At 38.1% G+C, this 23,970-nt stretch overlaps 2 protein-coding genes across 5 annotated transcripts; both read right to left on the reverse strand.

The window, feature by feature from the left end:
• Positions 1 to 170: 170 nt before the first annotated feature.
• Positions 171 to 15,259, reverse strand: ECT2L (epithelial cell transforming 2 like). The gene is made up of 22 exons (XM_053461032.1): positions 15,077 to 15,259; positions 13,503 to 13,615; positions 12,774 to 12,936; positions 12,137 to 12,389; positions 11,725 to 11,861; positions 11,223 to 11,350; positions 10,963 to 11,092; positions 10,720 to 10,888; positions 10,211 to 10,339; positions 9,355 to 9,447; positions 8,422 to 8,607; positions 8,117 to 8,220; positions 7,826 to 7,945; positions 6,699 to 6,791; positions 6,308 to 6,522; positions 5,265 to 5,412; positions 4,723 to 4,796; positions 3,798 to 3,954; positions 2,232 to 2,297; positions 1,937 to 2,025; positions 1,077 to 1,249; positions 171 to 301 (listed from the first exon to the last, which is right to left on the reverse strand). Exons 1-22 carry the CDS (start codon positions 15,257 to 15,259, stop codon positions 171 to 173), a joined length of 3,054 nt encoding a protein of 1,017 aa, XP_053317007.1.
• Positions 15,260 to 18,539: 3,280 nt separating this feature from the next.
• CCDC28A (coiled-coil domain containing 28A) lies at positions 18,540 to 22,844 on the reverse strand. Of its 4 annotated transcripts, none has more exons than XM_053461045.1 (6): positions 22,739 to 22,844; positions 21,067 to 21,262; positions 20,800 to 20,960; positions 20,294 to 20,448; positions 20,006 to 20,028; positions 18,540 to 19,329 (listed from the first exon to the last, which is right to left on the reverse strand). In XM_053461045.1, exons 2-6 carry the CDS (start codon positions 21,222 to 21,224, stop codon positions 19,275 to 19,277), a joined length of 552 nt encoding a protein of 183 aa, XP_053317020.1. In that variant the 5' UTR covers positions 21,225 to 21,262; positions 22,739 to 22,844; the 3' UTR covers positions 18,540 to 19,274. The 4 variants fall into 4 exon arrangements, with proteins under 4 accessions (XP_053317020.1, XP_053317019.1, XP_053317022.1 ...); XM_053461044.1 differs by having other exon boundaries at positions 22,734 to 22,844; XM_053461047.1 differs by having other exon boundaries at positions 22,695 to 22,840.
• Positions 22,845 to 23,970: the final 1,126 nt, after the last annotated feature.

A 23,970-nucleotide genomic window follows, 5' to 3' on the forward strand; every position in this document is an offset into this window, starting at 1 on the left:
GCTTTGAAAAGGTTTTGTGGTTAATGGAGACCAAGAAAGCTATTAGGGGAAATTGACTTTACCTCAGTTCAATAAAATCACATAATTAATGTTAAAATATTACACAAACTAGTACTATTTGTAATTCAGTAATATATGAAATTTGGTAAGCAGTCATTAGAATATTTTGATTATTTCTTTTCAATACTGGCACTTATGGCACTCTGACAAATAGAAAGCCAGGTGAATTTCTCCTCTTCACTGACTGTAGAACAGATCCATTGGCGCTTTGGGCCTTGCAGAACAAAAGCATTCTTCACATCTGTTGAAAAGAAAATTTTAGGGAGAAAACCTAATTACTGCGGTGTAGTATAGGATGATAGGATATCATGTAGGATATTGATCCTGGAGCATAGGTATAGAAGAGCATGTTTCACATCAAAGGGTTGCTGGTTTAGCTACCATGGTGGTAAATGGGAGGTTAATGCTCACCTTTCAAAGTATTCAAGACCTCTGGGGGATATTAACTATCTGCATCTCGCCATGTAATATTTGAGATAGATTGTGTTATTCCCCATAATTCCAGAAATATGATATACGACACTTTAACTGTGGTTTCTTTTGTTTTTAAAGAAAATTGTAAATAGAAACAAACATTTAGTTAAAAAACAAATTATAGGGTCCCAAAAAGATAATTAAGCATTGGGCAGCTGGTCAGATATCTGTAAACGTACAATTTTAGAGGGACAGGATTCACTTAATGGTATAACAAGATATGAACTTGATGTGTTCTTAGTTTATAAGAACACAATACCCAATAGGAAATATTATGATCAATAAGCATAAGTGAGAGCCTCCCGGCTCCATTATTAGAGCTGCTGTATAAAAGCTAATCCAATGGAGTTTCCAGTTATACCTATAAAATATCTTAAATTGTTCAAGATACTGTTTGTCTTACCAGTAACACTGTTAAAATGATAACACCTATTAAAAGAATTGTTTTTTTTTCTCTCTATTTAACACTTACCATACGTCAACTTTAAAATGACAAGTTTGTTTAATTGCTATAAAAGGATTTTTTGTTGCATGAAGCTTACATTTTGTGTCAGGGATGTCTTCCACAATGAGATGTGGTAGGGAAACGGATGCCATGAACTGGTAAGATGTCTTTGCGGCACGTTTAAACGGGGCAAAGGAGACGTGAAGACTTGTTATCAAGAGGGCATCGTTGAAGAGGAAAAAACTGAGGTCGCTGATTTGTTCATAGATCCTTGAAAAGACAAAAAAAAAATAAGCACTTTGAATTTATTGGTAAATTGCTTTTAGGATTTTGCATACTAATCTGTAGACCCTTTATCAAAAATACTGGTAATCTGTGTTTAATGCTGAGTAAATTAATTTGCAAAATATTACATTTGAAAACTTTACTAGAGGTTAATACATTTAAGCATATTAATTAGAGGCATCTTATTTTGTACTGTCTATGATCATTGAACACAGTTTTCTCTATTATTAGCGTGGTACATTGGAAAAGGGCAATGTAGTTGTAGAACTTCTGTTAAGCCATTTCGATATCCAAGGCATCAATAAAATGTGGAAAAATCATATTGGAAAATGTGGAAAGATGTATTATATTATATTTATCTTTTATTCATACAGTGCAAACAATTTATATAGTATACATGTACATGAGGGAGCAGATCTTTAACCCCAATGGGCGGCCCCTAAACCCATTGAAAACAATGCATTTTGAGCCCGTACATGGCATGTATGGCTTTGTCATTAAGGGGTTAAAATCCAACCTACTTGGAGGGTTATAATGTAACACTTAGCCGGCATTGTAATAATGCTTACTGGTAATTTGTCGCTGTGTGTTTTGTAATCTGTGACCTACATCTCACATGCATTGTGATAATTTATATCTCACAGAAGATTACGCATATCTGGATTAACATACCTGAGGGAAGGCATTACATCCTCATTGGAGCAGTTTAGCAAAGCCACATCCTGGACACGGATAAGATGCCTATTGGCTTCTACTAAATTCTGGAAGAAACAGAAAATGTAGTAGATAAAAAAAAAAAAAACCCTCAAATATACACTAACAGAAGAGCCCAGTCAGGGGACATTTGAAATTATTCAATAAATAAGTTTAAAAATATTCAGAACTAGGTTGTTTAGTGTTACTTTGTTTTCATTCATTTTATTGACAGATTAGGGAAAATTATGTTTTCCAACATCTCTTTACATACTGGACAGCCCATGATGGATTTCTGAATAGTTGGCATTTCAGATTCTTTTTCAAAACTGGTTTTCAACTGTAGGAAATAAAAAAGTAAAAATATAACATATTAGATGTCACTGCATATACACTGGAGAGTGTGTACACAGAATATTCAAAACGTTACAAATGTATGTGTTAGATACACTATATATCAAGAAAAATGGAACTCAAATTTGTTAAAACTGGGGGGTTCTGGGGGGTTTTGGTAAGTCAGTTTTATTCATTTTTATACACACAATATGTGTTTATAGGGAAAATCATTCAAAATAAGAAAAAATACTGCATTTGAAAGAGCATGCTCACTGAAAACTAGTGTGACTCCAATCAGCAACTATCTCAAAAGAGCATGAGAAATTTTTTTTTAAAAAAAGGGGGAAAACTCACGTGGGCTTGGTTTAGGACAGTGCGTATGGGAGGGCACACAACAGAAAACTATTCATGGACTAAAGCTCAGCAAAGACGGTGAACTCCACCCAATCAAGCTACATCACGATGGAAGTTTATATTCAATCAGAAACTAAATGGATCAATTCCCCCATTTCCCTATCATCTTCAACTTTATTAACCCATTACATATAGCAGGAGCATTCATTGTTTTTATTCCAGTAGATGGGAATTAGTCATTTGGCTGGAATGAGTACATGTCTTGTCAGGGTACATTTTAAGTTGATGACAAGATGGTATTATGGAGAAGCATCACATTTCTGACATCTTGTGCGTAGATTGGTGGATCTTCCTCCATAAGGGTTGAATTAGGGGGCATTCCTGCCATATATAGAGGTATGATCACAATTGTGCACCACATCTCCAGCAACAGAATTGTCCTACCCAAGTGATGCATTTTCCTAAAACATAGATGTAAGGGTGTGCTAAAAAGTACATATTGTCCACTGCTGTGGTGTGAAAGACCATCCCAACTTGTTTTTTCCCATTTAACATGAAAGAATGGGATGGCATAAGAATCAGCCAAGAGTAAGTAAAGAGTCCTGTTGACAGAGGTGTTCAAAAGTTGTAAGATCCTGATTCAATTTCTGTCTGCCCGAAACAAAAGCTACAGGTATTGAAGATATTTAAAGCATTTCCTGTGGCCATCCAGCTGCTGCAAGACTACATCTCCCATAATGCTCTTTCAGCTAAGGGGCTAGCTGAGGAGGATGGGAGATGTAGTCCTTCAGCAGCTGCAGGGCCGCAGGTTGGACGCCTCTGCTCTAGGCAGTAGCTGCCTCAGAAGGATGACCTGTGTCTCATCATACATCTAAGAAACTGGATCTTAACTGGAGTGATAAAGAGTAAGTGGTAAGAGCATCGGTATTTACAAGATGGAAGGAAGATGAACTCATAGGCTATGTGCTGACCCTTGTTAGGGAGATAAGCATTGGCCAAGCATAAATTTACCACTCTGGGCTCATAACACACCATCACAAGGAAGGAGATATGCTGGAATTTAAGAATCACTGGTGCCTTAGACTCAAATGAGGTTTTTCCAATGAATTCATTTGTACTCAGGGGAAAGTTGTTATGAAACTAAACCAACCTGCCCGATATAGTCCTGGTACTTTTTCATCTGTCCTATGGCTGTAGTTAGGTCTTTACGATCTGGATGCTCTGAGACAGTATGAAGACGAAATGCATATAAAAGATTTACATACTCTTCAAAGCGACTGGAAGGGAATAGCAGCAACTCTTGCAGACTAAATGAGAGTAGAAATAAGGAAACGGGCAAATTCCTATGAGAGGCTTATTAAAAGAATGAATCCTGTGACTAGGCAATCAAATGAAAAAACAACAGTAAGATATTAGTAAAGGACAGGGTAAAAAATGCAACTGCTACCAATGTCATCAAGGTGCTCTTGTCTATTAGAGGTACAAAAACAAATGTTTTTTAACAATTTATGATAGCTCTAAGCATCAAAGTAAAATAGGGTATTATTTTTTATTAAACAGCCAAGGCTCAATATAATCTGAGACATTACTTCACTCAGACTGAAACCCCTGTATGGAAAATATCTCCCTCACTCATTAGGGCTCTGTTTTGTTTCCTAGACCTCTTGGAGGAATGTATCATATTATAAATGCATCATGGTGTTGAGGGCCATGGCATCTAAGAGATCTGCTGTTTCTTAGATGGGATTTACACTTTATGGGCTCTTTTTTGTTTTTGAGTGTCAGTCCTATAAAGTTATATAGTTTGCATAACTGGTGGGACACTGCATTCACAAATGCCACACTTGCACTGGCTTCTTGCCTCCATACAGAGATAGAAGCATTAGATAGTGGTGCTTCTATGGGACGGTGTTTAACAACAGTCCCCCGCTTAGACACTCATATGAGTTTGCCCAGTGACCAACAACAAAGTTTATATTACCAAAGTCAATTATATCTATGGGTTCAGGGGACTACAGTGCATCAAAAAATTAGCTATGAAAAGAAGCAGACAATACTTTATCACGTTGACTCACCTCATCATTTTAGTGGGAACAGTGTTGTCGTGTCTTTTTAAGAAGGCTCGGAATGTTGGATTTGCTTCTCTACTCTACAAGCGAGAAATAAAGAAAAGTGTTTCTATCTACCCATGTTTCTGTCTGCCTCTTATATGTTAGTGTTTCGTAACACAGTGAGGCAATCTCCCACTTTGGAGGTAAAGTTAAGATTCTGTTGGACAAAAGCAGTAACCATGAGTTACGTAGGGTCTGCAAAATTATTATATAAATACCAGAGCTGGACTAAGAATAAAAACCAGCCCTGGAAATGTCAGAGTGCCATTACTGTGCTATACAGCACCTTACTACATAACCCACAACCATCATCATCATAGTCCAAAAACTCTTAAGACACGGATTCATACTGACCATGCTTTGCCAAAATGACTCAAACACACTAGACCAAACTCAAACACACATGTCCCATACTCGGCCAAACCCAAACATTGTAAATTTCCATGTCACAGAAGATCAGTCTCTGTGCTATGCCACTGAAAGATTATGCCGCCAGTAATGGATACCTTATCAATGGTTTTAAGAATGACTGAATAGTTGTTGAAAAAATTGGTGTATGACTTCAACTGAGATCCAAACTTCATGAAAACATCTCCTAAACATTGCGCTGGTCCCCATTCATTAAATCTTTCATTCAGCTCATGCAAAAAATGTCTGGAGGGAAAAAAATTGCAGTATTTTACATATTTATGTAAACAAACTACTGAAGCATTTCTTATCTGGCCAAAGTTTTCAGCACTACTGCATGAAAGCAAGATGTAACTTTTCTAAGGCCCATAGCCACTATTTTACAACAAAAACAGGATATCATGTTTTGTGCTATACATACTTAATAATACAATCATAGGTAAGTTTAAAAGTTGTATAAATAATTGCAAACATGCCTCGTAGAATGCTGACACATGTATTTTCTCAAGCTCTGTCCCCATTAATTCATCTAAAGTATACAGTTGCCAAATATTTTAATGTAATAAAAGTAAAGGCCAAGATAGGTTTAAATAGTTTACTATTACTACGCAAATAGCACCAGAGAACAAAAGCCTCCATCAGAAAGCTGTTCCTTGAAAGATGGTACATGTTGTCACTAAAGAGACGCTGGAGAAAGAGAGCATTTGTTTTGAATTTGGTGACACAGACATGGAGTAACACTAGGGATCACTAGGAGCTTACATAGAAAGTTCTATAACGTGTTGCATACAGTAAAAGTAAAAGTCACTAAAGAAACGTGGGTTTTACTTGATACTGTTTCAATGCATTTACGTTCTCTGCAGATGTGGAAGACACCATGACCATGGTTATGTGAAAGTTAGATGACATTTCCAATTAAAGCACCACACTGAGCTGATTTTCGGCAATACTGATAAGGTAATTTCCTTTAAAGACATTGTATTTACCACAAAGCAGTATGCTAAATAACAGACAGAAAAAAAGTAATTCACAGCTGTTAAAATTAAAAATGACTTAATAGTTTTAAAATATGTTTTAAAGTCATAGTAACAAAATAAAATGAAACTATGGTATGGTACTCACTACAAAGAAAAGTACATACTTGTTGATTTTTAAAATATTGAGAACATCCGAAAAGATGATTTGAACGTTCGAGATGCTCAGGATAGCACGATTCGAAGAAAGAGCAGCTTTCAGAGGGACAACGTACACATCCCTGATGACCTCTAGAATCTGTACATACTCCCTCTCACTTCGGAGGAGTTCCCCAGCAAACCGCGTGCGTCTGTCTCCTATATCAGCCAGTAGTTTATTTTCCTACATTTATAACAAAGAAGATAAAATGGCATGTGCGGTGGCACAAAATCCTGCAAATCATAAAGGACTGGCTTTTCACAATCAATACAAGTAAGCAATTTGCTGTGTTGTGTTTTTTATGACTGCTGAGCTTTATTTACTTCTAATCCTTCAATGCAGCAGTACCACTTTCTTACCAGTCGGGTGGGATGTGGAAACATCAATTCATTTTTACATGGAGGGAGACTATCCTGGTCAAATGTGGTCTCGCCCGAGCTTGTATCTTCTTCCTGCCCAATAAAAGAAATTCAGAAATCATATTAAAGAGGACATCCAATTCAGAGTAATAAACATACATGAGAAAAAACTGTACAACCTACAATCTCAACTGCCTACTAAGCTACTTTTTTTTCCACTAAGCCTTTCCAATCTGGTTTACATTAACAACATTTTACAAAGAGTTCTCACCAAAACAACCATCTCCTCACAAAAAGGTCACTTTTCTCCTTGCTTATCATCTTGGACCTCTTAATTTACATATCCTCCTTTGGATTCCAGCACCACTTTTAAGTTAACAACATTCACATTTACCTTTCCTCTCCTCACAACTCAGCTTCTCTTCTAACCCGACTCACTGTGTCTCTGATATCACATCCTGGATAGCATCCCACTTCCTGAAGCTTAACATCTCCAAGACTCAGTGTCTGGTTAATCCCATTTCTGTTCTTCCCTTGTTCTTGATATCTTCATCACAGCTGAGAATTCCAAAGCGTATCCAGCAGCCCAACATCGCTGCCTTGACATTACATCTCTGATCTCTCCTTAATCCCTCATAACTTGTCAATTACCATTGTCAATGCCTCCAAAATTTCACAAATGTCTCCTTTCCTCATACAAGACACTACTAAAACACTAAATACTAAAATATGAATTCCCTTGTGATATCAGATCTGTATTATTATAACTCCCTACCTATCCATTTCATTCAGAACACCTCGGCCAGACAAATTTATTTATCTCATCATTTCTCATTTATTGCCTCCAACATTGAGTCCATCCATTGGCTCGCCATTCCTTCCACTGAAATTTAACTCCGAACCCTTACCTACAATCATCTTACCTTTTCCCATTATGAGCAAAACTTCTGTTGAAGAGGAAAGCCACATGTTTAATGTGTTGGCTTTTTCTAAAAAGAGGAAGCTGCAGATCAGTTGTAGACTGACGTGTGTGTGGCTGAGAGGGTTATATATGGCGGGGGGTGATTTGTGTGACGGACACACACACCTTTCATATACAGTCACAAAATACCTATGTCTTGCCTTACCTTCAACAATGTTAATGTACCCTCATCATTTCCATTTGTCAACCTTGCCTGACTTCCAAACTCTTCATTTTTAGAACATCTCTTCAAAAGGAATACAGACATAAATTCCAATGGATTATCCTGCAAAATAGTGGATGGTTTGCTTTAGAAATGATCACAGACCAGTACTAACATGTTACTCTGGTAACTATTTTTTCATTATGTGATAGGGGGTGAGAACGCATTTTTATAAATGTATAGTTTAATGAGAAGTTTTATGTTTAAAAATAAATAAATAAATAAAATGCTTACAAATTTTCCTTTGGAGAGTTCCACCAAACCATCAGTTAACGCCTCAGACAGTTTTTGATTGTTTTGAAACCTTGCCATGGTCATAGTGTCAAACATGAACTGCCCTGTTAAAAGATAATACTTAGCACTCATTCGTTGACGAACCATTTCAAATATATTTATGGCTTTGTTAACCGTGATTAATAGTGACTGCACTATAAATAGCTTCATGCTAACAATTATTAATGTTGCAAAGGTCAAAATATATACACTAACTGTGTCAGTTACTATGAGCAATGACAAATAATAAATTAATCCATTTTTACCTATTATCCTTCCAGACACCTTCCTCTGTGCCTCTCCAATGTACAGTTTCAACTGCTTCCTGACCATCTGAAGTGCTTCTTCCATAATACTTGCAAGTCTACACCAGCCTTGCAGTTTTACCTCATTGAAATATAAAGATGGAGGAGACACGTTTCTTCTTGATCCTGACAGCCATTCGCTGAGGACTAATAATAACAAATCAGTTATGCAGACATCCAAAGGTTTTAGATGCTAAAACCCATTTCTTATGTTACTGGCAGGTTCATTTAGGGAGGAAACGTGTCATTTACTAATGACATATATTGGAGGGAAAAAAAGCAGGCCAAGGGCAGTTCAAAACTAATAGGCCATTAGTATCATTCATGCTTTCCAGGGGAACTATAATATAAATCACCTCTGACATAAACACAAATATAAGTAAATCTACACTACTATTTAGTTCATAATAAGTGTGTGATGGCAAGCGATGGTTTCCGCTTCAGACATTGAGGATCTGGTTCCCATACTTGTGGAACTGATCTGCAATAACTCAGATGTTTTAATCAAATGTTTACTTTGCAAGCCTTACCTTTCATATAAGTGGGGTATGCTTAATAATTTTCTGAAGGCCAAAAAATCATTTTGAATATCACTTAATGAATTAGATTTTAAATGATTGAATCTAAATAAGATTAAAGGTAACATTAATCCTTTATACATATGAACTTTCATGACATCATACAAATGGGTAGTCTGGGAACTGTTTGGCTATGCGTGTGCAGTGGAAGGAAATAAATCAGAAATGAGAGACTGATTTGTAAGTTTTGTAAAACCTTTTTTTTCCCTCAATTTGTCTCAAGGTACATTGGGATTTCAGTATAAATATAAACTACAACTCTAAATTGAATGGACCCTGAACTTCCACACATGTTCAAATGTTCTTACAGACTTACTGTGCTGATAGGATCCTGTGATGAGCCCAGTAGGAGAACAGAACATTACACCAGTGAGTTGAGCAAGACGATCAAGGATTTCCATTCCAGACTCTACCGTAAAAATGAAAATTAAATTTCTTCAATGCCCCAACCCTAGTGATGTTTTATCCTTGTAGAGTTTTCACAGAACGGCGTCTGGTTTACCCTTTGATATAAGAGTCTATGATAGTTAGTAGATTGCTCTCTCATATTCTGGCAAAGAGCAAATGGATCCCTATTGCACTGCACCTAATTATCTGTTGGCGCCAATAATGGAAAATGCTTGGATCATACCCCTGACACACTTTATCAGAAGGCCATCCATCAACACTAAAGACATCCATGATATATATATATAGACATATGTTATCCAGCACCATGACATTGATAAGAGTCCTATGCAGTGAACACAGTTGGTTAGAGGTTCTGACTTAATAGGCAACAGGGTGCATTGGAGAAACACTGTTATAGTTAAGGCCTGACTAACTTTCCAGCTGAACAATGGAGGAAGGTTTGCTAGAGAAGTGAAGCCACCAGGTTAAGCTGATTGAATAAGGTATCGGGCACAGATAGACTGATACAATGTCAACAAGCAGACTAAATTGGACTAGACTAACATTTCGTGTATACACAAGGTAATATTTTTAAAATAATCCCTTAAGTGTTACATTCTACTTTTGACAAACCAGGTAGTAAAATGCTTTTATATATTATTGCTAGATTGTTAATTCTATGTGTTTCTTTTTTTTTTTTTTTTTTTTTTTTTACTTAATTTTAGTATCTGCCCCCTAACGTACTATTTGATTTATGTTTTCTTCATAAAGACATTTCTTACCTGATGCTGCCAGAGGAACAAACACGTCTATGTGACCACCATTTTTCTCTGATTCCACACAACTTCCCAGTTTTTCCCAAAATTCTCTAATCCCAGGTTTAAGAATGTTTTGAGAATTTATTTGGCAATCTAGAAAGATACAACCAATTAACAATATCGCTGGAAATAATGTTCTACAGACATATGCACTAGTTATATTTAAACATAAAACTGTAAAGCTCATAAGTGTAGCAACCAATAAGAAAGAAGCAGGTGAGTACATGTTGATCAATGTGCAGAACACAGAGCGTGTCTAATGATGCCAGACAGGTGGGAGCACATAATAATACAAATATCTTTTAAAACTATATATTTGTTTGACATTCTTTTACAGTATTTTATAGAATTAAAAGCATTTCTGAATACTGTGTTAAATTCCATAATATTGTGGAATATCTTCCTTGCTTAGCAGCTACTTTATTAAGCCTAATTAATTTGTAAAAAAAAAAGTTATCCAATCTTATGCTTACTCTCAAGTAAACGTATCTGTTGGGAGTCCCCACATGTGACTAGTCCAATGCTCTGTGCCATGAGTCCTTTGAGAGCTTTCTCCACGTAGAAGAGAAGACTTTCTGGAGTCATCCCACAAAAGTCATAGACAACAGGAATAACACCAGGTTTAACGCTGTCTAGAACAACCTACAATAAATGAGTTAACATTACGTAGCGTTCAGACGTAGTTATAAAATAAATACATCTTAAGCGAAGACTACCTCGTATGCTGGTATGTTAGAAGATATCAGCAACAAGTAAGGCTTACTGGAGCAGCCTGTTTGTGCAAATTCGTGATGCAGACTGTGGCACTGTCTGGTGAGCAAAGAATGGGATCCAGCAACAGTCTGCCTATAACAAAAAGAAATATCACAAGAACTAAACAAATCGCAACATAAAGAACCTTGAACACAGCTTTTCTAGAAACAAGAAAAAAAATGAAAAGTTTCTTTTGTCAGGATTAATGAAAAATTGTGTCTACCTTTTTGGAAATGACTTTACTGAATTTGCTACTGTCCTTTTCTCCTGGTTGAGTCTGAAACTTAGCGACTGGTTATTTTCATCCATCAGCTGACCTGAGAGAGTCTTGTCTGCAATATCAACTTGATCCTGAAAACACGACACATTCGTACAAGCCTTTAAGTAGCATATTATATCATTATGTTAAAAATAAGAATTTTAATTAATTTTCCTCTTAAAGTTGCTAGAACTAAACATACTGTTCCTTTCAATGGGTACTTCTTCAAGTTGACTGGTTATTCTTAATCTTCATGCAGTGATAACAAAAAGTGTAAAAAAAAAATAAATAAAATACAAATAAGGAAATCAAAGCAAGTTTGCATTTTAGTGTCTGTTTTAGTTTCGTTGGTAAATCATAGCCCATACTGTCACCATATATGAGTCAATGAAAGGCTTGATTTCTACACTTAAAAAAAGTTTGATAGGACAATAAGAAAGTATAATGGTTGATGGTTAACCCTTACCTTTATCAACCATAGAGCAGCTTGCAGAGCAGCCTGGTCAGACAGGCTATTAGACTGGTTTAATTTTAATTTAGAGTTTAAGAGTGCTGACTTCCAAGCACCGCTCATCCAAGGAGGTCTGCTTTTAAATAATTCTTCTGAAAATGAAATGAACATTTGGAAAACATAAAGACTCACAGTAAGAAGAATAGATGATATGACATATTTACTGTTTCTTACATATCGGATTATTCAGTTCCCTGATATCAATATTAAGCCAACTTCAATGAGACAAGATCTAACTTTATATTTATATATTTATATATATATATATTAGTAACTATTATTTAAAGGAACAGTCTAGTCCCCATAAGTGTATTGTCATTGAATTATGTAAGAATGCATTTTGTACAAACTTACTAACATTACTAACGTTTATGAAGTGCTAGCCTCTCCCGGAGCATTTTGCGCAGCCATTTCTCCCTGAGTTTTTCCTTGTGTTCTTCGTTCCCTTCCATAGGTTCGTTGAGGGTACCATATGTTTCTGTAGCCTCCCTGGGTGTTAAATAATCTAGACTGCAAGCGCATGTTATGTAGTGCCTCTTCCAAGCTCCATATTCATTCTCTGGTGGGGTATATGGCAGAAACCAGCCAAACTTGCTACATTTCGGCATCCAAAGGCAGTCCTAAATAAATTCATTTTCTTAATATGGGCAATTTTATTATTTAGAACACATTTCTTACTGTATTCACACAAATTATTTTGATGTTACAATATGTAAGCTCTTACTTATAAACAATGGTGACAGATACACACAGTGTAGTTTAGCAGGTAATCATTTACTAGGGCTCTGTCTTACTGGGTTAGATTTACCTTTTTGTTGGATCTTTAAAATGGAGATCTAGATGACCACATCACCTGTAATCTGCTGAAATGTTTCCAGGTTTACTCATATATGATCTCCACATGAGACCAGAATACCTTCAGTAAAACACTGATGAACTCCTTTACAACCGGCCAATGCAGATTACACCGATAAATATAAAAAGCTGTGTACTAGAAACCATACCTGCTCAGAGAGGAACTTCCAGTGCCAACTGACTTGTGCAGCAGAGCAAAGATCTCGAGGGTTGAGAAAGGAGAGAATGTACAGAGAGACAAATCGGGGCAACACGGTAGTGAAATCCAATTTGGCAACAGGGACTTCCTCTGTAAACCAGCCACGAACAAACCTTTCAAAGGGACAACTTTATTAGGAAAAAAATTATTTACCCTAATATAAGTTTCAAATAATTCACCAAGCATTTTCCGTTATCAGTTCATGGAATTTAAACCCCCAGTCCCCCATAGTATCTTGGTATCAAGATATACCAATGCTGAAAAGCCTTTTTCATTTCTGCAAAGAACATTGACGATCACAAGATGGAAGCTACACATTCTATTAACGGATTATACATTGCCCTATTTCTAGAGTAGAGGAAAAGAGATACTAGCAAAGGGACAGGTAATATTCTATACAGACTGATGTACACACCACAGTGAAATAAAACAAGCTGCAGCTTCGTTTCTTTTATATAAATGGAATAAGAAGATCTCTGTTTAAGAAGGATAGATCCTGAAGAGAATATAAACCCTTAATTCCTTTACTATGATTAATGAAGCCTATATAGTGTACCTTGCTTGAGTTTGAGTCTTCTGTTAGGCAGTTCTGTGTTATAGATTGATATGGATATTTTAATGCATAGTGCAAACATGTATATTACTATATACTATTTCTTCAATGGTCATAAATACTTACTTTAGCTGCGCTTTGCTGCTTCTTATTAGAATAGAATGTAGGAATTGTTTGCGTTGTTTGTCCGTCCACAGGTCAAACCAATGTCCTATAAGATTAACTCTTTCATGGAAAAGCTGAGAGAAGATAGTTACGAGAAATCAGTCTGTGTTGTAGAAAATGTTTAAACCGGGAAAAGAAAAAATGTCGGTGCGCTAAGCTAGTCACAGGCTCAAATAATACAAATGTATAATACGAGGCCTACCAAACAGGTGTAAGCATGCTGCAAAAACAGTGTTTGGCTGTACAATGTATACAAAAAACAAAAACTGTCTGCGCTTCTTACCCTAATAAAGTTGGCAACAAATATATAAACATAATATAAATGAGATATTATTTTTATATATTTGTTGCCAACTTTATTAGGGTAAGAAGCGCAGACAGTTTTTGTTTTTTGTAGAAAATGTTTGGCAGGTCTGTGGTATATTGTGTATTACCCACTGGACAATACACCTATATAAATACGCCATCCATGTACACCTCATTATCACTATTATAGACCAAGGTTTTCTGCCTAGTTTAACATCAAAGTTCAGAAGAGGTTCTGCTAGACCACTGTGTTAAATACAAGATCATCCTCAAAAACTTGACAGTCAGTGTGAAAGAGAAAATATGTTGTATTATTATTATTATCTTGTAAATAACGTTCAGGAACGCCTCATCCATGGTCAGATGTTTCTCCCCACATTAAGCACTTCCACAAATGCACAAGACGCAAGCACTGGCAGTAAGTTTATGCCAGGAGACTAGTTTGGAAAAATACATCAAAGGGACTACTCAGCTATCAAATGCATTGAGGTGCTAATGAAGGGGTGTCCCTTTAACTTGAGTTGCAGAGGTCCCCTCCCAAAGTATAGCTAAACACAGTTCTACAGGGAATGTTGCAACTAGACCCAAGTATCACATAAATTGGAGTAATAGGCACATCCATGGTCATCAGGAATCCACCAGACTACCCCATATGGGTCGCCAGTCCATCCAAAACGGAATGCAAATTAGAAAACCCAGGTACCTTTTGCCCCCATATCTATTCCTATTGTAAAGGAGAATTCCGTGATATTTGCTTGCAAACTATGTAAACGGCATTCTCTCAGTGTAGGTCTGCTCTACTGTGAACTGAGGGGTATTATGTCATACACTGCAGAATTCAGTCATTTTAACTGGAAAAACATGATACAACGCATGGTGGGGTCGAGTTGTCTCTTACTGCACCTCCCCTTGTGTCTAGTACAAACAATCCTCAGAATCACAGATGCTCCCAACAATGATTATAAAGTACTGGTCTGTGCCATGCAGCAAAACCTTTGTGCTTTCAAACCATGATGGTAGAACCATACATTATTCAGAAAGCATATTCCTATAGAAGGTTAGATTTCTTTTCTCCTAATGATAGATTTATTTATGTTTGCTGTAGCACATGACTATATATATATATATATCGCCCTTCTGTCTATTGAAAGCATGCATCCTTGGTTATATTAGGATTGATATGACGTGATAGTTAGTTCTCTTTTGCAAGTATGGGTTTTTAACCTTACCTGCTTGTTGAAAGATTTGCTTGCCATTGGTGTCCAAGCACTAAATCTTGTCTGATTGCTCACAGATTGGTCCAGTTTGGAACATTCCTTGATTGACATCTCTGTTTCTCCTGCTTGTAGTCCTATACCCTCCAACTGCCATTGTTTCACACTGTGTGGGTTTCCCCTAAATGTGCTGGCCATCCTGTCTACAATGATGAATGAGCAATTTACACAAATATCAACATGACAGGTTAAGTCTCAGATCCAAGGTGGGCTAACTGTGTTAACGGTACTCATGCACCGCTTACAATACAATACATCTCTTTTAGCAGTGGGTTGACATTGCTAAACACCAAAGGACTAGAGATCCCAGTCTATCATCTTTAAAAACACCAGTTATATAGTGTTGGGATGTCCTTTCTGTGCGTTCCTCCCAGTAGCATCAACACGGCATTTAAAGTAAACTTATTCCCAAAGGTAATTTGGTATAGGCTACTTTGGTATCCAGTCTGTGTCAAGTCTTCCAAATCAGCTATAGGCAGGAAGATTCTTCACTATGCCTCGTGTACCATAACACGACACAGCTGGATTAAAAAAAAAATGCAGACCCGCAACTGACAGCCTGCAATCATAGATAATAAACAGCCCTGGTTTACCCTTACTGTATTCTTCTTTTTTGTTCAGTCTGTTGAGAGGCTATTTCTTTCTGACTTGAGATCTCTTTCTGAGTAACAGCGGGGCTGTGGCCTTAGGTCTCCCTGGAAACAAGTCAACAAACGTCTAGACACACGCCTTGCTCACGACAATCTCCGTGAAGCTTTTGTGTACTGCTGCTAACAAGTGTTAAGGGCCAGCCATATAAAACACTAATTCCCCTTACAGAAATTGACAATTATATATATATCGAAAAAGCATTTTCAGCATAAGTTTTATGTGAAACATTTCATTGACTCTACGTTATTATACATTATGAAATAACCCCCATCAAGTTTCTCCTATGAGAAGGGATGTATTACACGGTTTAATACATAGTTACATTTGTGATATGTCATTTAGCTATACATTACACAGGGTCAGTTTGGCCATTTATAAAGCACATTTGGAAGGGTTGGCTTAGCCAGTGGGGTTTATTAACTCTTCAAATGGTGGTAATCAGGACTTAACCCCCCCCAGTTAACCTATTAATCGCCTAGTTTAAGGGACACAAATCCAATCACATGATAAAGGTAAAAACAAAAATATCCTATTTTTCCCCCAATATGTGCACAACAAATTGTAAATTCAATGACAACTTAATAATTGCCGTAAAGCATATTGCAAAGTACTACCCCCGACTTTCTCTACATGTGTGTGTGTGTGTAGAATTTCATTAGACCCCTTAAAAATCTCACACAAGCTAGTGCTGGACCCTCATGCATGCCCAAAACAGTGAGGGTGGGGAAACAAAAGAAGAATATTATGACTCCTTCTATGCACTTGCATATACACCGCTCAAAATAATAAAGGGAAGACTTAAACAACACAATGTAACTCGAAGTCAATCACACTTCTGTGAAATCACACTGTCCACTCAGGAAGAAACACCGATGGACAATCCATTTCACGTGCTGTTGTGCAAATGGAACAGACAACAGGTGGATATTGTAGGCAATTAGCAAGACACCCCCAATAAAGGAGTGGTTCTGCAGGTGGTGACCACAGACCACTTCTCCGTTCCTATGCTTCCTGGCTGATGTTTTGAATGATGGTGGTGCTTTCACTCTAGTGGTACCGTGAGACAGAGTCTACAACCCACACAGGTGGCTCCGGTAGTGCAGCTCATCCAGGATGGCACATTAATGCGAGCTGTGGCAAGAAGGTTTGCTGTGTCTGTCAGCGTAGTGTCCAGAGCATGGAGGAGCTACCAGGAGACAGGCCAGTACATCAGGAGACGTGGAGGAGGCTGTAGGAGGGCAACAACCCAGCAGCAGGACCGCTACCTCTGCCTTTGTGCAAGGAGGAGCAGGAGGAGCACTGCCAGAGCCCTGCAAAATGACCTCCAGCAGGCCACAAATGTGCATGTGTCCACTCAAACGGTCAGAAACAGACTCCATGAGGGTGGTGTGAGGGCCCGACGTCCACAGGTGAGGGTTGTGCTTACAGCCCAACACCGTGCAGGACGTTTGGCATTTGCCAGAGAACACCAGGATTGGCATATGCCGTGGAGAACGTTCTGCTGCCTGCAACATCCTCCAGCATGACCGGTTTGGCGGTGGGTCAGTAATGGTGTGGGGTGGCATTTCTTTGAGGGGCCGCACAGCCCTCCATGTGCTTGCCAGAGGTAGCCTGACTGCCATTAGGTACCGAGATGAGATGCTCAGACCCCTTGTGAGACCATATGCTGGTTCGGTTGGCCCTGGGTTCCTCCTTATGCAAGACAATCTTAGACCTCATGTGGCTGGAGTGTGTCAGCAGTTCCTGCAAGAAGAAGGCATTGATGCTATGGACTGGCCCGCCCATTCCCCAGACCTGAATCCGATTGAGCACATCTGGGAAATCATGTCTCACTCCATCCACCAATGCCACATTGCACCACAGACTGTCCAGGAGTTGGCGGATGCTTTAGTCCAGGTCTGGGAGGACATCCCTCAGGAGACCATTCGCAACCTCATCAGGAGCATGCCCAGGCATTGTAGGGAGGTCATACGGGCACGTGGAGAGGCCACACACTACTGAGCCTCATTGTGACTTGTTTTAAGGACATTACATCAAAGTTGGATCAGCCTGTAGTGTGGTTTTCCATTTTGATTTTAAGTGACTCCATATCCAGACCTCCATGGGTTGATAAATTTGATTTCCATTGAGAATTTTTGTGTGATTTTGTTGTCAGCACATTCAACTATGTAAAGACGGAAGTATGTCATACCATTAGTTCATTCAGATCTAGGATGTGTAATCTTAGTGTTCCCTTTAATTTTTGGAGCAGTGTATAAAAAGATAAAAAAAGGATGCACAATATTTGTAGTAAAGTCCATATCATTGCTGGAGTATACCTTTACTTACAAAATAAAATATCTTCACCGCTTATTCACTAAAGTTTACAGTTGAGTAGAGATTAGACCTTTTGGCTCCCGGACATTTTTCTGCAATTAGGGACGCATTTGCCATGTATAGTGCATCTTTAAAACATCAAGAGTTCTTGGACAACTTAATTCCTATGAATGCTGTGGATCTCAATATTCACATCAGGTGGACTGAGTGGTACGGTATATCCTAAGACTTAATAAACACAATAAGACTCATGTTTACCTGTAACTTATTATGGTTTATGTTATAAAACCCTGCGCACCTTGCCTTCTTTAGCAACTTTAAAAACAGTAGCCTTTAGATAAGCAACTATGTAACTGTCACATTATGTCTCTGTAACATAAGGCATCTGGTCTCTTGATAAACAAACAACACAAAACCTAATTGTTCAATTTTTTTTAAATAAACAAGACCGTAAATACTAGTTTGTCTTTATTTGGCCATTTCAGAATACATACACAGATAAGCAGCACTTTAATACTTGCTATTTTGCTGGTATCACCATAAAGTAACATAACTATTTACCAGGTTTCCTTGGAATGGTAATAAACTGTACTTTACTGCTTGTATGTAAAAAATTTTAAAATAAAAAAAAGTTCCTCCAATATGTTCAGAGTATTAAAACATTAAATTCAGAAGCATTTTGATTGTCAGCATGTAAACATCAACAAATAGGCTAAGCGGACCGTTCATCACATAACGGAGGCAGCTGCTTTGCGGAGGAAAGTAAATACTTACGTTTTTACATATTTAGACCAATAAAGTGTAGGATATAGTACTCTATTTGGACCGATGTGGCATGGAATACAGTATCCTTTGGAAATGTCTCAGTAACCTACAACATACTGCAAAATTAGGAATTCAAGTCAAGTAATGTTCTTTGTACACAGCAATACCACTATGGGACAAAAGCAATACATACACCAAAATGCAAAGGGTTCTGGATGTTTCTATTGATAAACTGCATGGAGGTACTCATGTAGGATATGTAAAAATCTAGAAGGCAACGATATGACTCAGTAGTTTGATAGCACGAAGTATGGAATTCTTGTTTTGTTCACCAGGCAGTGGATGTAAGAAAACGTTATAAATACTTTTTTTTTTTCCACAAACAAAAAAAAAAGATCTTAACAGCAAGCATGACTGGTCTTCAGTTGGTAGTAGATTTAGGGATATCTTGGACATCAGCCAGGTGAAGCTTTTGTCTGAGAAATAATGTTAAGTTTAAACATGCAAGTTCCCATCTGAAAAAAAGTAGGTTATTTTTATAACATGGAAGTATTTCAATATATATAAGATTTCTAGCATGTAAGATACGGAATGAGGTGCAGATGCATAAAGGCTATGTGTAAGAAGATAATAAAGGACAAAAGTATTGGGGCAGCCAGCCATTACACCAATCGGGGGTTTGTCAAGCTTTGCCATACACTAACATACATTTACACACGCTTACACTATATGCCGACATAAACACTCATGCTAATGCCATACTGTGACATAAACAACCCCATATACGCTAGCACCACACGCTTATACACACCGACTCTGGCACTATACATTTACACACTTACTGACTCAAGCACTATACATATATGCTGATACTATAGTATACACATATTGACTCCAGCATTATACATTTACGCATACACACTGACTCTATAGCACACACACTCACATACACTATCCCCACCTCCCTCTCACCTCGTGCAGACCAGCCATGCCTTTAAGGCACCGGCTACACCACGTCCCCGTAGGAAAGCATAGGGTGCCAGATTCATGATGGATGCCCTGCAGAAACCTGGGAAGTGTTTTGTAGTCCCCATTAATCAGTTAAAACTAACACAGGGAATTTTACTTACATTTCATAAAATAAAAGGATACATAGACGAATTTAGCTCTTCCAGCTGTAAAAATTAAAAAAAAAATGGAAAGAATATTTAAATGAAATGTAAACTACCAATAAATAAATATCTAGACCATCTACAAAAAATCTCAATCCATGTTGGCATTATTGATCCCAACCCAAATGTGGAGACTAAAACCACAGCAATGAATATTTATTGCTATCCACAGCAATTAATATTCATGATTCAGACTGCCCTATAAGGCTAAATAATTCATGTAAAGTTTTTCCTTCAGATTTTCCATTTGGTCTTCCTTTTAACTTACATCAGAAAGAAGTCGATCAAGATTGGAGTCACTGGCTATTTTCCGTTTGTCTTCTGGAAGTTCCTCTAGCTCACCATAGAGCTCCAAATGTAGACGGGCAAGCTTCTCTTGCATTCCACGCACATGTTCCATCTGCTCGATTGAACACTCATTGCCTGAAAATGTTAAACCAAAAGGTAAGAGAGAAACAAATCTCTACTTCCACATTAGGAGGATGATGATGAGGACTAAACTGGGCAACTTGTATGTAAACGTTAAGTGCTCTCCCTGCACGGCAAGGGCCCGCACCTTATATCTCTGGTGCTTGCACACTGAGCAAGCAGCCTTTGCTGGTGTGATTCTGTCATTGTTTGTATACTAAACTCCACAGACTGATGATCACTAGATCCCAAACTTTCACCATACAGCACATATAGTACAGATCTGAACAAATGTTGTAGGGTATTTAAAAGTATGACAAGTAATCTACTTGAATAAACCAGTAATCGAGCAGAGAAGATAATTACCGAATGCCTGAAGTTTGCCGGAATGGAAGTCGTTCAACAGGCTCAGGAGACCCTTCTCCATCTCCTGGACATCAGACACATCCGTAAGAAAGGAATGCTGGATGGGAGCTGATGCAGCACCTTTGCCTTCTCCCTGAGACTTTGATTTTTCTTTAATCGCTCTTCATTAAAAGAAAACATGAGTCAAACTATCCGGAAAACCTGTATGGAAGGGATCTGATTCCATCTAACAGTTAAGATTCTTATGTCAACCCGCTTAAAACCTACCTTTTCAGCTTTGGTTTTTGGCTTGTTGGCTGTGGCACAGCATTAGAGAAGATGGTACTTCTACTAACTGGAACAGTGTTTTTCTTTGAATTCACCAGAGGTGGCGGGTGACTGGTAGAGGACTTTGGGCTCCTCCTTTTCATCTTCCTCTCATCCATTGAGGAAAAGCCTTACTTGTTCTTTTGTCTATTTTAACCTAAAATTACAAACATTATGTACCAGCAGTGTTTTGCTTTTTTCTGTCTTTTCATTTTTATGCTTAAAAGGGCACTCTAGCCCTTTCAAATTTTCATGTAGCCTCCTTTGAAAATTCATGGAAGGAGTCTGCCATTCCCTTGTTTGCACTTGCCCCTTTCCCCATCATCAAGCTTCTTGGTTTGCATTATATGTGTTGGCCAAACATCTCCAGTTGACTGTGCCCACAGCGTATATTCATCACCAGTCAACTGCTGTGCGGGTTTGTTGAGAGTTCCACGGCAGGTCTAACGGGAAATTAAATAAACGGGAGGACTTTCAAGTATTACACTAGTAAATTAATGGGGTATTGGCTAGACTGAGAAACCTAAATCACTGTAGGTCCTGAATTTACCAGTACCAGTAGTAATCCTGAACCAATTTACTTAACTCCAGGTATTTACAACAGTCTTCATAGCAGAAGCACTCAGGAGCCCCGTACAATTTCCCCCGTTGACTTTACAACGGAAGCGCCATTTAATGAGGCCAACATACACTCAGTTTTCACAGATGTACTCAAAGCTCAAACACATTGACAAACAAACATCAACCCAGTGGCAACTCAACCATATTAACCATGCTTTGCCACACCTGTGTACAATCACACATATCACTTTCAGTCAAACTAATTCACTTAATATCCTTAAATAATATACACTCTATTCAGACCCCTGTAAACATGTGCAGAAAACACTCCTATTGATTTACTTGAGAGGGTTCTTCTGCCACTGACTGGCTGCTTCAGGCAGCCAATCAGGGACAAGAATTGCCAGATCGCAGATGAGGAGGGTAGCTGCGTCACCTACCAGAAGTGCATTTATTTAACTTTTCATTATTGAAGAAGGCGGATTAAATAATATGCATTCTTCTGTCAGGGACAGTCAACTGCCCCTTTAATATGCGACATATTCAAACTACCTACATAATAGTTGCAAACATCACATGACACCCTAGTGTTTATTCACTAATGAGGGAGTTGTCAGGAGACTTTATAAGAGTTTCATTTCATTGTCCTTACTTTACATTAGGAAAGACCAACCCCACAGCATGGATGGGCCTGTGTAAATTAAGCAGTCACGTGACTGCTTACACTATGCATTACACAGGGTCACCTCAACCCTTCAGTGTAGATAAATATAGGGATGGTACTTTATCACTTAGGTCATTTGACTCTCCTGCCAAGCCCCACTCCAAAGTCTTAGTATTCCTTCAATTGCATACTTTAACCAGGAAACAATCACTACAACAAAAACACAGAAATCACCCAAAATAAGTAAGTTTACTTGTACTATATACAGACCATGGCCAACACCTATGCAGCTTTTTAACAGACTAAACTTGACAACACACGATTTAAGGGGAACAACCGCACAGATCTAAACAATAAACAATACTTGCTATGTGACATCATATCACATGGTGCTTCAACCCACATTACATCGATCCAGATGAAGATTTACTTGAGTGACATCACGCCCCTCCGCAGCTAACACTGTAGCGTATAACTTCCTGTTGTGGCACAGGTAATGCTTAACGAGGTGACGTGCTGTGTAATGCTTCTACGTAGGGCGTCGCTTGATCGCGTGAGGCCACAGTAGACATGTTTCAAAAGGGCAAGAAGAAAGCAAAGTATCTCCCCGAGCGGGAGAAGTGCGGCATTACCTCACGCAAATCTGCATTAGTTTGCTTAGGGGTGCGGACTTTTGGTGAGGTGCAAGATGCCTGTCTCTTTATATTTTTTTTATACCAAACATAAACAAACCGCTGCCCTTGTTAAATATGGTAGTGTTGTATTTTATTGCATTATGGGACACGTAGTCCGCTTGTTATTTGCAGCAAATATATTTTATATTTAAAACCACATAACTTTGTAGTGCATCGTTTATGGCGTCTGGACTACATAATACGAATGCAAAATAGAATGTGCTGAACTGTTATTTAAACAATATCGTCTGCTTTTCTGACTTATATAAGTTGTATACCTGGGAATGCATCACATGCAGATTCTCAGCTCTTTGATAAGTAATAGCTAAAGCATAGCCTCCAAGGGCTTAACCTTAGGAGGTATCCAAATCCCTGTGACCAATCCATCTCCCCCTGAGGTCTCTTTTCTATGAGTTTGGAATATTAAGCGGTACATCCACAATAATAAAAGTCATAATGGGAATGGTTGATCATGCCTGGCAGGGGTTAAGTCAAAGGTCATGGTATGTGATTGGATGTTTGCATTAAATGGGACCTCCCACTCCCACCTCCCTGTCAATTTTTTTTTTTAAGGGAACACCCCAGCCATCATATGCAGTATAATAGGTATGATAGCTGTGTGGCCCCTCTACAATGTTTGGGTCTCGGTGTGGCAGAGCCTATTCTGGTGTGTGTATTTGATCATCTGTTTCCTGACACTTTAAATTCTGTAGGAATATTTAATTGTTACTTATCCAGAGATAAAACCCTCCTGAATTTGTAGTCACTTCAGAGGACAAAACTTTCTAGGCCCACAAATCAGTGAGAGAAAAAGTAAAGGTTTTGTGCTTTACTCTATTTCAATCTGCATATTTTATTGAAAAGGATTAGTCGAACTAAATTGTGGCTTCCGGTGTCCTGTGTGTGATTACTTTTTTATTTTGATTCACCCTAATCCAATCACATAAGATTCTATCCTATATTATC

Source organism: Spea bombifrons, chromosome 3, assembly GCF_027358695.1.
Source record: "Spea bombifrons isolate aSpeBom1 chromosome 3, aSpeBom1.2.pri, whole genome shotgun sequence".
Classification (NCBI taxonomy): domain Eukaryota; kingdom Metazoa; phylum Chordata; class Amphibia; order Anura; family Pelobatidae; genus Spea; species Spea bombifrons.

Coding starts and splice junctions, on each gene's coding strand:
- ECT2L (XM_053461032.1), bottom strand. CDS start 15,259: ATGGCCAGCACATTTAGGGGAAACCCACACAGTGTGAAACAATGGCAG. Junction 11,862..12,136: donor GAGGCTAGCACTTCATAAAC/GTTAGTAATGTT, acceptor TTTCATTTTCAG/AAGAATTATTTAAAAGCAGA. Junction 7,946..8,116: donor AACTCTCCAAAGGAAAATTT/GTAAGCATTTTA, acceptor ACTATTTTGCAG/GATAATCCATTGGAATTTAT.
- CCDC28A (XM_053461045.1), bottom strand. CDS start 21,224: ATGGATGAGAGGAAGATGAAAAGGAGGAGCCCAAAGTCCTCTACCAGT. Junction 20,449..20,799: donor CGGCAAACTTCAGGCATTCG/GTAATTATCTTC, acceptor TAACATTTTCAG/GCAATGAGTGTTCAATCGAG. Junction 20,029..20,293: donor TTGATCGACTTCTTTCTGAT/GTAAGTTAAAAG, acceptor TAATTTTTACAG/CTGGAAGAGCTAAATTCGTC.